At 36.7% G+C, this 15959-nt stretch overlaps 1 protein-coding gene across 10 annotated transcripts in view; it reads left to right on the top strand.

Annotated features, from left to right (window-relative positions):
• Positions 1–15959, top strand: part of RIMBP2 (RIMS binding protein 2) — a 98084-nt gene that overhangs the window by 40711 nt on the left and 41414 nt on the right. For 7 of the 10 annotated variants that reach the window (XM_030501978.1, XM_030501982.1, XM_030501976.1 and 4 more), the window contains exons 1-3: positions 2416–2499; positions 8742–8846; positions 12519–12569. In XM_030501978.1, the coding sequence (XP_030357838.1) occupies positions 8745–8846; positions 12519–12569 (153 nt within the window). In that variant the 5' untranslated portion in view covers positions 2416–2499; positions 8742–8744. Of the gene's footprint in view, positions 1–2376; positions 2500–8741; positions 8847–12518; positions 12570–15208; positions 15219–15959 lie in introns of those variants that run through there. The other 3 variants (XM_032920214.1, XM_030501981.1, XM_030501975.1) reach the window with 2 other exon arrangements.

Below are 15959 nucleotides of genomic sequence, written 5' to 3'. Positions count from 1 at the left end.
ATATCTAGAATCAAGGCATATGGTGGGTTGTAAGGCTGGTGGAGCTTTTCACTAATGAAACAAACTGTTAGTTTGCTTTGGTGAGCTGGTGTTCAGTAACTAGTTTCTGTTTAAGTGTTCAGGAAGTGGAAGATGCTTTAGCAGCATTCTGGCCTTCATAACTGACTTAAATGAGGGCACATTTAGCAAGTGTGAAGGTATGGGATGAAAACTAATTTGGTTGGTGCATTGAACAGAGAAACATCAGAGATCAAAATGTTCCCAGTTTCTGCCATGAAATTAAAACTGTTTATGATGGCACTTTATTTAGGTCAACTGTTTTTGCCACTGGGAGCACTGATATTTTAATGTGCTCTGTGTGTAATTCAAGTTCATGTGTATCCCATATGTTCTCAAACAGCCTGCTTGAAGAGAGCATTAAATTCACATTTAAGAACAAATGTTGTCTAAAAAAAAGAGCAAATGATAGACTCGTCAAGTTTTATGCTGCCTTATGGGTTATATAAATGTGTCTGTCACTGCATTCTGTGTGGTATACAATCTTCAAAGCAGAAAGTAGTGGTAAGAATTCCCTGCAGAAATATTAAAAGTTATCAATGTTCCTGGGAAAAACATACAGCAGAAAGGTTCTGTGCTCAGTAATTACTCAGACTGTGATGACTAGTGGTGACTAGTAAGTTTTAGCAAATTCTTTACAGAGGTAGTCAGTTGGTGTCAACTGTTTTAGACAGGGAAAACTAAAGCCTGAGGAAAATAACCTTTTCTTGAAACTTGTTAAAAATACTGTACTTCATTCACCCTCAGTAAATAAACTGAGAATCACAGACAATAACAAAATTGTATCGTTGATAGTGATACCTTATTGCTTCCTTTTTCCACTCCATTATTCTTCAACAATATACACTGACTGATCTGAGCAATGAAATACAATCCAAAGGATGCAGGAAGTTAATAGATTCTGAAAGTCCATTGTTTAATAGTTTCCCTAGTTATAAAGAAAAGAGGGAGGAGGAAAAGAAAAATCTGTGCACAGAAAAAAAATCCCGAGGTTGACAATAATTGCATCAGTTCTTGTGGAAAACATGATTTGTTCCATTTTCCTCTTTCTTTTTTCTAGTCCACTGCACTCTAAAGAGCTCTCTTGCAAAGATGAATACCAGGGCTGGCTGCAACCATTTAGATTGTTTGGTCCATGGCAAAATTTGCAAGTTAACAAACTGAGGCCAGAAGGCAAATAGAAAGCCTGAATCAGTTTCCAAAACATTGCTTTAGAAAACATTCAGGAGATCTCCATGTCTGAGATTGCTTAATGCCACTCGTTCTTTTAAAAAACCTAAGGAATTACAGTAATTAAATTGGGAAAACAAAAAAAGAACCTGTCACTTCCTTTGCTAAAGTGAGAAGGAAACATGAGCTGCACCCAGATGAAAGGCTATGCTATATCCCAATACTTGGTACTGCTTTGCCTTTCTTTAGTCCATAATCCTGCCAGCATTGTTTGTGTTTCTGCTTGTTGTTGCAGTTAACAAAGGAAAACAGATGCTTCTTGGAACACTGTTCACTAAAAATATTATGGCTCTTTCTTTTGCTTTCTTACCTTCTATCACCATGGCAGGGAAGTGAAAATAGTATGTCAACATTATGTATTTTATTTAGCCAGGTGTTTATTGCTTGTGGGTTTTCAGTCTGAATGTAAAAATTGCAGCTCCTGAAATGATACAAGCTATGACAATCTTATTGTTACACATCAATACATGATACAAAGTCATAAGATGGTCAGGGATAAGAAATCAAATTTTCAGCTGATCTGAATTAAAGAAAGAACTTTTCCGTGGCAGGATAAAGTAGTTTAATACTATATTTTCTTATTTTCTATGTATGTTTATGAAGTAGTCACTATCACTGATTCACAAAATCCTCTATCAAAAGACTTAGTCATACTGAAATGGTTAAGCTAGCACCATGGTACTTAAATTAAGTCAATTTACACTAAAGAGTAAAGGTGAGTTATATTTCTATATTTACATTAGATCTCTGTCTCTATATAGCATACCCATCTCTGATGCCTTCAAAATCCAGAGAAGTTAGAAGTTGTTTGATTGTCATTTATTTATTATGTTATTTAGATACTTATTTAAATTTGCATAACTACAGTTTGGCTGCCAGATTGTAGTCCTTGTTGAAAGATGTTTCCTGTATATGAGATTCACACAGTTTCCTCAAGAACATTTCATTCCATCTTTCATGCTTCTTTCCTAAGTTCTTTGAACTTTTTCTCCTTTTCCCATTTTAACATGCAGAAATGTTTGTGACAGATATAGTTTTCTCTTCATTAATTAGCTTGCTTGGACAATGATTACATTCTATTGTTTCTAGGTAAAATCAGACTATGACCATCTTAGAGAAACCCTTCTCAGAGTGACCAAAGAACGAGATTTGGCTGTAAAGGGAAAACACCAGCTCCAAGCCAAGCTGGAGAACTTAGAGCAGGTCCTAAAGGTATGTATAATGCCATAAAATCCAATAATCCAGTACCTCTATTACTTGATTAAAAGTGCTGGTGTTCATTCAGTAAGTCAGAGAAGCATAAGTGCATTGCAAGCTAGGGGTCTGAATGCCCCTGATAGTTACAATAAAAGGTATGCAATAAAGTAGACCAAGTACCTACAAGGGATCTCAAACTATCAGAGAAGAGAGATCTTCATCTGATACTTCATAATTAATTGGATATAGGTTTTCATCATACAGTTATTGGAGGTAAGTCAAGATGAGAAGAAAAGGATGAGAAGTGACTATACTGAAGAAAGAGCAACAACCAAGATACTTTACTCTAAAGAGAGCTATGTCTGCCAGTCTAACTTGACGTGAAATGTTACTGTGGCCCTATGAAGCAAGCTCTTGGTCCCAGCTTGTGTTGCCTGTGCAGAGTGCATCGCATTGTCAGGACAGGGTTGCAAAGCCTGCTATTGCTTTATTAGAGAGGTCTTATTTAGGAAGAATTATAGTGCCTGGTACATTACCACCCTTCTTCTAACATGCTTCTGGAGAAGCTTAGTACATTGATATCTAGCCATGCTTGTTTTCTATATGCACAGTTGTTTTCATGTCATCAATTTGCTGCTTCCTTTCCAACTTAGAAAAATGCCATAATACACTTTGAATCGTGTGCTCTTCAGTAGAGGTTTCGCTGTGTAGTTGAAGATGCTGTCTTGCTTCTGTTTTCCTGGTTATTGTGCATAATGCCATGGACAAACTGATTCTGGAATAGTGGAATTCACCAGGTGAATCTAATAGAGATGAAATCTAGCTGAGAAGGTGGGACAGAATAAGAGTAAAATTCAGTTGGAAAAAGGAATCGACCAAGAGATCACTATGTACCAGCTAATTCAAGGGGGCAATAATCTGTATATGTTGAAGAAAAGTGCAAAACAAGTCCTAGTGGTGGGAAGGAAACATGCTTTGTTAGGAAACAGCCAAATTCCCAAAGTGTCATTGATAATTAAGACGGAAGTCAGTAACTTGATAAGCCAAACCTGATATATGGATCAGGAAATCTGTGATGTGGTAGAGACACAAACTAATTCGAATGAGCCACAGTTCCCAGGTTTTCTTAGTTGTAGAAAATATGGAAGCTGTGATGTGGAAAGCTGCCACCAAAGCATGTCTTGAAGAGTGTTAAGCAACTAAGATTATTAAAAAAAAAAGGCCCAAACAAAAAACAAAACCCACAATAAAAGTCATGCATTTACAGCTTTTGCATCAGTGAACGCACTAAATCCACTGGTGAGGACTACAGTGAGAATTCTTGAGAGAGAAAACAATTGTAAACACTTGTCTGTAATTCAAACCATTCAGAAAAATGAAGGATGTGTTTGGTTAGAATGGAAGATTGATCCAGCACTGAAACTTTTCTGACAAACTGCCAAAGAGCTGCTTATTTTTCATCTTCTCAAGCCTAAAGCTTTCCTTTTTCAAACCATTGAAGTGACTGCAAAGGAGAGATGAATGCCCTGGGAGTAGATGGAAATGCAAATAACTGGTTGGAGATCTTAAATTGTGAGCAAGACTTTTCTTTGCAGAGTGTTTTAATAATGCTAAGTGGCTTCAGCCAGTGTTTGTCATAAGTGCAATCAGTTATTTAAAGTTGGATTTGTTAATGATTTTGACTTGCATCAGACTCACTCTAAAATGGGAAAAGTAGTTTTGCTGTTGGCTGCATCAGAATAGATCTGAGCATTTGGAGATGATTGTAGTGATGAAAATGGCTAACTATCTGAATTTTGAGGAGAGATTTTATTTTTGGCTTGTTGCACTGGTAATATGTTGTTGAAACCCTCTCTCAAGCTTTACTTGATGTTGTTTAAGAGGCGAGGAGGACGTCTTCCAGCTACAGGTGGAAGTTAAAGGTAGTTATAAGTTACATCCCCCTAGCTGAGCCTCCAAAAGACTGTGGGGTTATTGGAGGTAAGCTGACTGCTCTGTGAACCAGCTTACTACAGCAGCTTCTAGAAGCATGAGCTGTTGAAATAACCTACTAGGCAATGCCAGGAGAGTTACCTGTTCTGTGTATTGTTGTGTAATGAATTACCAGTGTCCTATTTACCAGTCAATAGGTGGGACTGATGGAAAAAATCTAGAATTATAGTAAAAATAAGAAATACATCTGTTGGGAAAGGAAAAATGAAACTGCCTAATTAAATAGAAGAGTGATACACCACTATCTGTCTCTACACTAATACAACTTTCCACAGGAATAAGTAGGAAGGTTTTTTCCTAGCAATGGAAGATAATTTACCTTATTTCTGTTATTCCCTTCCTTTTCTTCTAAGGAATACAAACCTGGAAGTTCCACAGACCTTTATCACTAATTTGCTCTTTTACTAGTAGTACCTGTAGAAAGTAGGATCAACACCTAGAAGCTATTCCAACAGATCTGGCTTGTCTGTGCTCCCTCTATAGTGACTGTGGGATTCCAGCTTGATAGCTACAGAAATTCACTTCTTCAAATTGCTCATAGTAGAAATGCACGAGGAAAAAAGTCGTAGACAAGAAATGAACTGTGAATTCATGGCTCATAAAACAGCTGAGCATTAGATTTTGCTCTAAGTAAATAGGCATTAATTCTCATTTCATCAAATTAAAATACAAATTATTATTGTCTGGACTCCTGTGATGCTAAAAAACCCACTTTCATGAGCAATAAAACCCTCTTCAGATGCTGATTTTGCGAGGCTTGTATGATTTCGAACACTTGAAACTCCTCTAATGATGGATTCTGTTTTACTTTCTTAAAACAACTTTAAGAATGTACTTTCCTCTTTGGCCATACCAAACACTGTTCCACTCTTTAATTAGGTTATCTACTGGCATTTGACTTACTGATTCTCCCAAATTTCTTCTGTAGAAGAGCTGAATCTGGTTATTTGACTGATTTTGCTAAACTTCTACTGCAGTAATACTTCTAATTTTAGTGGAAGAAGCATCCTGTGAATCTCATAATTCTTTCTGTTCTGCTTAACAACTCCTTCAGAAGTTTTCCTTCACTGAAAAACCCCCCCAAACTTGTCTGGTGGGTATAGAAATCCTGGCTTTTCATGTTCAGTAGATCTGTCCCTTGAGCAGAACCCTTCTCAACTGGCAGAATTTGAACAGTCTTGAATAGTCTTGAAACCTTAAGTATCCTTTTTAGCACTAAACCATGCCCAGGCAGATGCAGTTAATTGTGTATTTCATGTGTGTCCTTATATGCTCAGGAAATAAGTAGTTTGAAAAAATGGTTTACAGCTTTCCAACCATTGGAAAGTTTAGAGAAATATGTAGCCTTGTTTCCCTGACAGAAAAGGAATTCAGTTTCTCTTTTGAGAAATTCAGGATGTATCAGCAAAGCAGAAAAGGGAAGACAAAGAACTGCTGAATTAGCTAACTTCTGAGAATCTTCACAGTGTCTCTCACATAGAACAGTTCTGATTTTCTGATGTATTCAGCCAGCTTTTCCCTTTCATTCCACTGTAATGGTGCCCACCCATCTGCAAGTGCAGATGAAAAGTCCTTTTATAAGTGTACTTGGGTGGGAATTAAATTTGCTTCCTATTCAGCATCATGTATGAGTTCTGTCTCATAAACAAGACTTTAGGACTTTAGTACTTGAAAGCCATTTGAGTTTGTTCTAACACTAACCAGTTGCACATTATAGAACCGTGAAAGTCCCTGCTAAACGAAAGAGTGGGTTCCTTTGTTTTGTTTGCAGCTGTAGGCAATACACTGCAACCACTGAAATGGTTGGAGCTAGGATGGACTAGTCATTGTCAAATGAGGAAGCTGGAAAAACAACTGTTTGAGCAGTTCCCTTCAGTGTTATTTCAGAAGCAGCTTATACTGCACAACCATCTAGCTCTATAGTTTGAAAGAAGCTATTTTAGACGTGGATTTGCTTTCTGATGTTAGAGTAACATTATTAGGACCTCTACAAAGGGTGCAAAAAGGGAAGTGCATATTTACATGTCTAGAAAGTTCTCACCAGCCTCACATTAAGGACAGCAATAGCAAGGACAAACAGATTGCAGCCACCTTCAAAAACCAAGGCGATGTAATCACTGTAAAAGTCAGTCCTGAAGGAAGATGCAGAAGGAATTCAGCAGCTCAGTGCTCTCCCACTGCTGGTCTTCCAGTGATCCCTGCAATCCTTCTCCACTTCCCTAAACTATTCCCCTTAGGCTTGGAAGAAGAAATGACAGCAGCTGATGTGCAGATAGGAAGCGCAAAACAGATTTGCAGACAGAACTGATTTGTGAGCAGAGCAGGAGGGGAGGAATTGCTTCTGGTCTGGGGGAGATTTAATTGCTGTGCCAGGGGAGGGACAGATGCTGGGGTGAAGAGATCCTTATTGCTTTTAATACTGAGTAGATCATGACAATACTAAAAATGACAGAGAGGTATATTTAGGTTAACATAGATGACCAAATGGGGTTTTTTGACCTTAACATCTGTGAATTGTAGATCATTAAATACGTATTTTAGGAAACAGCGAAATCTAAAGCTGAATTTCATTAGATTCACTGTGTGGTCACAGTATTAATTTTTTATCGCTCTCTCCAAAGGACTAGAAATGTTCTGTAGTAGCTTTTGTAAAAGTAGTAAGAATTTAATGGTATCAAATTATGCTGTACCAAATCTGGTACTAAATCTTGAGAGAATGAAATGAGACCTTTCTTTTTTTATTGATAATTAAAGGTGTGAGAATGACTTGATGGCCTCACCATTTCTTGAATATAAGAAATGTGTTGATGCTCTATCAGTGTCAAGTTTTACATAAGACTTGATGGAAGCTGCTGAGCTCAGTAAATGTAAATTATAATACTAACTAGCAAAATAGGTTATGTTCATTCAGATGAGGTGAGAATCAGAACCATTACTTTTGGTCATTATTAAATACTGAGAATAGATCCTGCCCATTAACAGATCCATTTAACTTCTCTACAATATGCATACTTCAGAAATGCTGACAGTAATAACACTGAAGCCTCACAACACTCCTGGAAAACAAGCCTTAGCTGAGAGTGAGAACTGATACATTGGAAAAATCTTTGATGATTTTTTTTGGTTGTTTCTAATTAATACATCAAATGAAAATAAATACATTCAGAGCAGAGGCCAAATGGAGCATTGGAGACATTTCTGCTTCCTTTGCAAACATGCCCAGATTGAGAGAAGTCAGTCCCCCCATGCTGTCCCTCTTTGTTATGAGTAACATGTAGCAGAGAATAACAGCTCATTAAAGGTTAGCAATATGCTTGATAGAATTTTCTCCCCTACACAATAAGGTATTTTGAGCTCTTCTTGTCAATTTTAGCCATGTGTTTCTATTTCCAAGTGCTGATTCCTAATAGGTTTGTGTGCAATAACTCATGGTGCTGCAGATAAGATATTGTGCCTCTGCTCTGTGAGTATTATGGGAATAATATGTAATTTGGAAAATAAAAATCTTTAATACCAGTTTCACCAGAGAAGAGATCAGAATCTATAGAGATCTTTCTTAACTCCCATTTATGAACAGGGTGTTTGAAAGTTATAATGATATTGGGAGAATAATATTAACTTGTAATGAAAAAGATTTCTATCTGCAAAGGGTATCTTGACATTGTTCAGCTCGTGCCCTTCCCAAGAACCTTCATCGTATTGTTTTGAATCATTAGTAGCAACTGTACTTTGAAAGTTGTTTTTGAGTCCTGTGTAGTCACTTTTGTCCAAATCGACCTCTGTTAGTTTTGCTCTAATTTGCTATAAATAATAGGCAGAGATTAGCAAAGGTAAGCTATTTCTCTGGGTCATCATTTGCAAAACAAATCACAGAAGCATATCCTAGATAAAGAGGCATTTAGGGAATTGTCAAGCTATTTTTCTTCCCAAGCTTTAATTTTTCAGCAAAATGCCATATATAAATGTGTGCCTGATGGATAAAGTGGGTACTGTTCACTTGTGCATCACAGAGGCCACGTTGCTGGCAGTGACAGTCGTATATCCTAAAAGAGATTGCTGTCAAAATGCCTGAGTTTAGCATTGGCAACATGCCTCTGAGTACTGACCGAATTAAAATCCCATGCAGTTTCTCTCTTGCCTACCAGTGATACCAGAGATCTTTTATGTTGAGACGAACATCTGCATGCCTGGGAATGGCAGCATGTTTGACTGCAGGTAGAATGTGTTAAAGTCTCCTGATAGTTCTTCTGCTTCCTTTGAAACAGCATATGCGAGAGGCTGCTGAACGGCGGCAACAGCTGGAGTTGGAGCATGAGCAAGCCTTGGCTGTTCTCAACGCCAAACAGCAGGAAATTGAACTCCTGCAGAAGGTAAGTGGAGAAAGGGACAATCAGGTGGAAAAGTGAATTGCAGTGACAGAGCATAGGTCATGGAACAGATCTCTTGGTTCTTTAATTCTTGAAGGAATTTAAAGTGCAACTGCCAGACTGGTTCCTGCATGGTTGCTGATGCAGTTGTACCAAGTGGATGTTTACTGTTGGATTTACAAAGCTGTACTAATTGATTTATAAATGTTAATGCCAGCAAACATTAACCTGACCAGTATATGTAAGTCCTCGTGTTTCCCTGCAGGGAGAAAAGTGATACAAATACATCTATTTCCTCTGTATTTGCATTCCTTCCCTCTATATTTGGCTCAGGAATATTCGTACATTCGCTAAATGTCAGGAAGGAATCCAGTCTTCATTTCATGATAGTCAAAATAGGGGAATCCACCATTTTCTTGTCAGTTGGCTGGAACAATTAGTCATTCTCACTGACATACTAATGCTTTGTTAGGATTTCTTTGGCTTCCTCTTCCAGACACTGGCAATTTTCATCACCTATCTCCACTAAATTAGATTAAAGTTAAGTTCTTGTCAAGGTACTTGCACATCACAGTTGAAAAAGCTGCAATTGTCTCAATACTACTGTTGATTTTTCCAATTGCTTGACTAGATGAAAACACAGAAATAATAATGCTAATGATAATTTGGTAGAGAATTGGCATGGAGAGACATTCTCAGCAGAATAAAAAGATGTATCTAAAATAGTTTGCTTGAAATAGAAAGCTTCACTTGGCCAAATGAGATCTTCAAGTTAATTTTCTTTTAGCCTTTTGCAGTTAATCTATTTAGGCATATATCAAAAAGTCATTTATAGTTATATTAAGGTGTCATTATTTGAACTTCCATTTGGATTTAAATTTTGGATTTAAATTTCTTGGCAAAGCAAAGAAAGGTGCAGCTTTTCTTCTTCCTAATTTTTGTTACCTTCCCCTAATAAATCCACATTACATGGGTCTTCTTGTTACAGATTGGCAACAGGAGACTAATCTCTGTAAAACTGTTTTCTCCAGGCATTTTTTGGTAAGCTGTAGCAAGACAGGCTTCAAACACAAACAAGATTTTATTGTTTATGGTATTTTACTCAATGTGACTAGCTCATCATCTATAGCCAGTGATTAAATTCTTGTTCAGTGGACCTGAAGTAGCATGGAATATGAGACCATTGATGTTAAAAACTATCATCTAATAATCATTTACCACTAAGTTTTACTAGAATTTTAGATTTGAATTCCTATACTAAAATCCACCATAACAATTTGTCTATACATTACTAGCAGCATTTAAGAAATAATTCATTCTTCCTACTGGTTTCAGTATTCATTAGCCTGAAATTCTCCAAAGTCCAAGGATTTTGCACAGGCACTCGTTTCCACCCTGAAACATCTAATTCTTGATGAGATTAAGTTGCCATTGTCTTTTTTAATTATAATTGACTTTCATGATAAGGATCTGTGACAATAGAAATGAACATTCCACCCATCACATCTCTTGACAAAATCCACTTGTGCTATTCTTTCTAGATACCACTCAACAAGAAAAAGGCCTTTTTTATTTTGATTTTCAGACCTTCCAAGCTGAGATTCTTTTCCACTGTGACATGTTTAAGATGCTTAGTTGCTTCCGTACTGTTATTATTAATGCTACAGGAAAAGAATGAAGACCTGATTAGTACACTGTATGGGTAGAAGAGGGAAAGTATTCAAAACACAGGAAGATTTTGGGAGGATACCTGTACTGTGCACAGTTCTATCTTATAGAGAGTTACCCAAGCTCCCTGTAGCTGTCTGGGCATGGTAGTGGAGATAAGGACAGATTAATCTGTCCTTCTGTAGTCTCTAGAGTGCTGGTATCCAACACACCTGCCTTCCAACATTACAGTGCAGTGTATATTGACAGAAAAATAATTTCAGTAAATGTGTTACCAATTTAACTATAAAGCTTTCCATCATTAAGCAGGAATTGCTGGCTCACATTTCATCCAGAGCTGACCTCCCAATATACATGTGTGTTAAATTCTTTCTTCCTTTTTTTAATTGAAGTCACCTAATTACTTCAAGTACCATAAGATGAAAGTAGTGACTCCAGGCAGTAACAGGTGACATTTCACAGTATATCTTGTTGCTTTTGTAAAGTTGCTGATGAAACACAGAAATGTGCACTTCAAAACAAAGGAAGTTGCTGTTACAGTCTGATGCATTTGGTGATACATTTTGATATTCTAAATAAAAATCCACTGTGATTTTAATATATGTACAGACTGATCAGATTTCCAGCCTAAAAGAAGGAATGTAATATTGTTCATGAAGGTTTTGTGTTGATGGGGAATCAGATGATCTTTTTCTCCAAGAAAGCCTTAATACAAGACAGTTCGATGTAAAAGAGAGATAGCTTTTGATGCAGGTTTTTTAACCTTTATTGAGAACTCATATTCTGGGTAGATTTTATTAAACTTGTAATGATGGACAACACAAGGCTTTATGTCACCTGTCATCATATGTTTGGTAATGTTCTTGGAGCCAATATTTATCAGGTGCTATCAGTAAGACTTATTACTTTAGTACAGGAAGAAATATGACTCTGCTTGCAGGTCTGAAGGAGGATTTATTACTGTGCATGACAGTGAAGTATAGCTTGGGTGTATGTTTTCAGTTGTGACTTTATGGCTTGACCCAGCTTCCACTGAAACCAGTAATAGAGTAGGGTAGCCCTCATAGGTGGTGAAAATGAAGTTTACATAGCTGTGTCAGTGTCCATTGTGGGAGTATCTGGCCCATTAAATTAGAAAGTCTGTAGGGTGTTGCCCTTTGCTAAATTGGAGAGTTTAAGACTTTTCTTTGATGAGGAATGTGCAGATTGTGGTCTTTGGGTTACAGTGATAAGGAGCTAAGAGGCAAAGTTAGTGCATCATACTGCTCTCAGTCTGATACAGTGGTTAATAAAACCTTTTGCTTACCTTGGGCAGGCTTCAGTAAAGAAGACAGTGAAAACTTAAATGGAAATAAAGCGGGGGTAACACAAAGGTTTAGACTTTTCCCAATCAAAAATTTATAGCTGAATTTCTGAGCATAAAATACACTTTCCTGGTCTTAACCAATTCCCTCTCTTCTTCTTTGGCTCAGTTGAATGGACTGTAATGTTGCATGCCTGTTTACAGACAACCTTTCTTGTGGTTGCCTTGAAGTGTTCTGTGAGCTGTTTACTTAGATGATAAATACTGTTGCTACATGTAAAGAATGAGCTTAGGTTTTGTATTGCTTTCTCCTAGCTGGTATCGTAGGTGTCTGCACTTCCTGCAATGTAGAATAACGAGCTCATTTTTCAGTTATAGTATAGAGGGTTTCAGAGGTACTTCTGATGTGTTCCTGTCTTACAGTGTGTTGAGCATGCTTGTCTTTGTCCCATAAAATACCAGGGCTATTAAGCTTTGCTGAGATTCAGTCTCCTAAAAATAAGCAGTTATTTCAGTGGCTTGGAACCAAATCGCAGTAGTAATATTGGCAGAGCCACCCCTTCAAAACTGTAATTGGCTTGGGATTTGAGTATACAGTATGCTGCTTTATGTGGTTAGAGCATACTACACGTGGTATGACTAACTGATTTATTTTTTTTCCTTTCTATTTCCTTTTTCCCTTTCCCTTTTTTTATAAAATCAAGGCTCAGGTTGAAGCTAAGAAGGAACATGAAGGAGCAGTTCAATTGCTAGAGGTAAGAAGATACCCTTTGTGTTACCTTTGCTTGTTTCACTCTGTATGTGATAACTGTACAGTATCATCACTTTCAAAGTTTCAAGTAATATGTAGGTAAATACTTTATTTTTTTTCTCTTCTAATGTAATTGAATCCTTTAAAGGTTATAATTTAGATAGGAGTGTATTAAGCTGAGCTGTTGGAAGTGATGTGTGTACTTCAGTTTCTCCTTGTATAGAACAGAAATATGGGTGCTGTTTTTTGTAAAATACTTTCAGGTATATAAAAAGGAAGTGATTGCTTGTGGGAATTATTATTGTTTAGACTGGAAATACACCTGTAAATACCAATAAGTTACCTAAGTTTCCTTATTAAATACTGTGTAGTAAACATAAAGCAATATGCTAGAGCCAAAATTTATAAACCTAGTGAAAGAATTTGAACACTGAAAAACCTTCAAAGGGTGTGATAGACAGAGAACACTTCATTCTTTTTGCTGGAAAACTGTATTTTCTAGGCAGCCTGAACTGAGCATTTGAAAATCACTGGCACCAGATACATATTCAGATTTTTAATTAGAATCATAGGATGATTCTGTTTGGAAGTGGCCTCCTTGCTCAAAGAAGAGCCCTCTTCAAAATCACTGTAGGCTGCTCAAGGCTTTGCCCAGTCCATTTTTAAACATTTCTGGGAACAGAGATATGACAACCCACGTGGGCAGCCTCTTTCAGCCTTTGAGCACTTTCATTATGAAGAATATTATTCTTCTATCCTGTCAGCATTTTTCTCTGGATGCTACCCATGTCCATTGCTTCTAATCATGTTGCTGTTTATCACCAGCAGTGGCTTTTCTTAGCATTTCCCAGCTATGCTGCAATATGTTTGTAGAATTTGCCAGTGACTATTGGATTTAGTAAGTAAACGCTGTTAAATAAATTAAATTTTGAGAGATGATTCAGATGATCTGATTTACTAACTTTTAAGGCACTAAATACCTGCAGATACTGACGTCATCCAGAAAGGCAACATCCTCCATAAAGATAAATAAAAAAAATTAGTATTTTCATTAGTAATTGCTCATCGCACTTATGACCATGGAACAGGATACTGCCTTTAAACTCAAGAGTAGTTGTGTTTATGGTGTTTGCATCATAAAGACCATAAACACAACTAGCTTTTCAAGCCTTGCTTCAAGTCCTTATTCCTAAAAAAAACCCCAGTCTAGTGATTTAATCTTCTTTGCCTAAGGATACAGAATTGCATGTGTCTTGTATAGAAGTGACATGGAGAATAGGAGCAAATTCTTACTCCTATTCAAAAACCATTAGATTTGCTGTCAATTTTAGTTTGAATAAGGAAATGTGTGCAAAACCTCTTTGTTCTAGGCTGGAGTGAAATTTTTAGTGATTTTAAACTGAGACTTATCTAACCTTTATAATGGATACATATAGTTATGGTTAAATTACATATGAAACCACAAAAATTGAAATTGAGATAAATGAATACACTTGAATATCTGCCTGGTGCTGACAAAACTTTTTATTCCCTTTGCTGCTGCTGTTTAGAAATGCAGGCTGACCTGCAGTTTTGTGCAGGATGGGACAAATGACAACAACATGTAGCAGAAATCAGAACTCCTGTAAGAAGGTTCCTAAAGCAAAGAATTCCTCTGTAGTTTTTCAACTTAAAGAACAGATTCTTTAATTTCCAGTCATATCTTTTGATGGATAAGGTTAAGTGTCAGAAAATACAGATGCACAAGTAAACAGCACACTGACTGCATCCAGATTTCCTTTTCCTCTTTCTTTGTTCATGCAAAATTTTTTCAAGCAAAATAGATTTTCACTGATAACTGCTGAACTAGCTTTTCTGCCTGAGGAAAAGTCATTAAATGCTTATTTGGTCTTAACATAACATACCTATCATAAAGAATGTGTGATATCATAGATTGACAATTGCAAGTGCATTGTTAATATTTCAGTTAGAAATCTGTTCTAAGCAGAAGGTGATTTCCTTTTACCTTCTTCTGTCTGAGTACTTACTGGTCATGCATTGATGGAAGGTGGTTTTTTCTGGTGCATTGATCATCTTTAAAAAAATAAAAATAAATGTTCATTTGTATCCGTAAAAGTTATCATTCCCACAGAACATGTTTTACTCATTGGCTTTCATTATCATTATATATATTAAGTTTGCTTTTCCTTTAAGAATATAAGATTAAATTATTATTTAATTCCTGGTGGAAAGCATATGATGCAGGAAAACAAGTAAAAGCAAAGCAGGCAAATGATTATTTACCCACCTCAAGCTAATCAGAATTCCCATTTAGCTGATTTGTCTGCGACCTCTGATTTGCATAACCCCATTGTTTCCTAAGCTTTTGCTTTTCATTGCCATGAGCCCATTAATTTTTAGCATTTTATTTAATGTGCCTTTTGCAATGTAAGATCAGCAGTGGTGTTGCTTTCTGGAACCTTCTGTAGCGTGGTTTGTGTTAATGCATGTTTTTATGCGTGTTAACTGTTCTAATGTATTTTGCTTTGAAATATAAAAAAAGTGTTCAAAACTGTTTTTATTTCTTTGTTTATTTCACATCTCTTTGTTTACTGTGTCTTGTTTGGAATTTATTGCTTTGCACTTCATCCAGAACACCTTGGACAGCATGCAGGTATTTTAGGGCATAAATTCTCCTTTCCCTGTCATGAATCCTGCACTTTTTTACCTGTAAAATGAGTATGATAGTCCTGCCTAACCTTGCATGGGATGAGTGCTAGAACCATTGCTATGCAAGCATGCTTGGCATTTATTGACCTCATACCAAATCACCTAAATCAGAAATCTTTTTCTACAAGAAATTAATTTTCAAATCTGGCATGACCTAATGAGAACTCAGAAGCTGGTTTTGACAGCTGATTTCTGATGAGCATGCCCAGTAGGAATGGTTTGGTAGCTTATTCAAGATTGTAGCTTTCTGACTGTGTGGATTTTGTCTGAATTCAGATTATTTCTTTGTTAATACAGTGGTAATTTTATGTGATATTTTCACTTGAAGTTGATTTATTGAGCCATCTACTGAAAGCCATTGCTGCTATGTAAACAGTTAAACCATGAAATGATATCTCCATAGCAGAATATGTGAGCTAATTACTAGTCTGAATTCAAGCCTGTCCACCTGGAAAATTGCTCATTGTCATATCTGTCTCGTGTGAACAGTATCTTTTGTAATGGATGAAGTCTGCTTCATTTTCCATTTAAGAAGCTGTTTACATTTTAGAAATAGCACTATGTATTGTGTGAGAAACTTGGCAAGTCCTAAGTGGCATACATTCAAGTGTGGTCTGGAGTAGCGAATGTGTTTTCATACAACCAGTGCTATAGGCAGATCCAGGTTTAGGGAGACCTGGTAGAC

Source organism: Strigops habroptila, chromosome 11 (assembly GCF_004027225.2).
Source record: "Strigops habroptila isolate Jane chromosome 11, bStrHab1.2.pri, whole genome shotgun sequence".
Taxonomy (NCBI): Eukaryota; Metazoa; Chordata; class Aves; order Psittaciformes; family Psittacidae; genus Strigops; species Strigops habroptila.
This window is presented reverse-complemented; position numbering and strand designations above follow the sequence as displayed.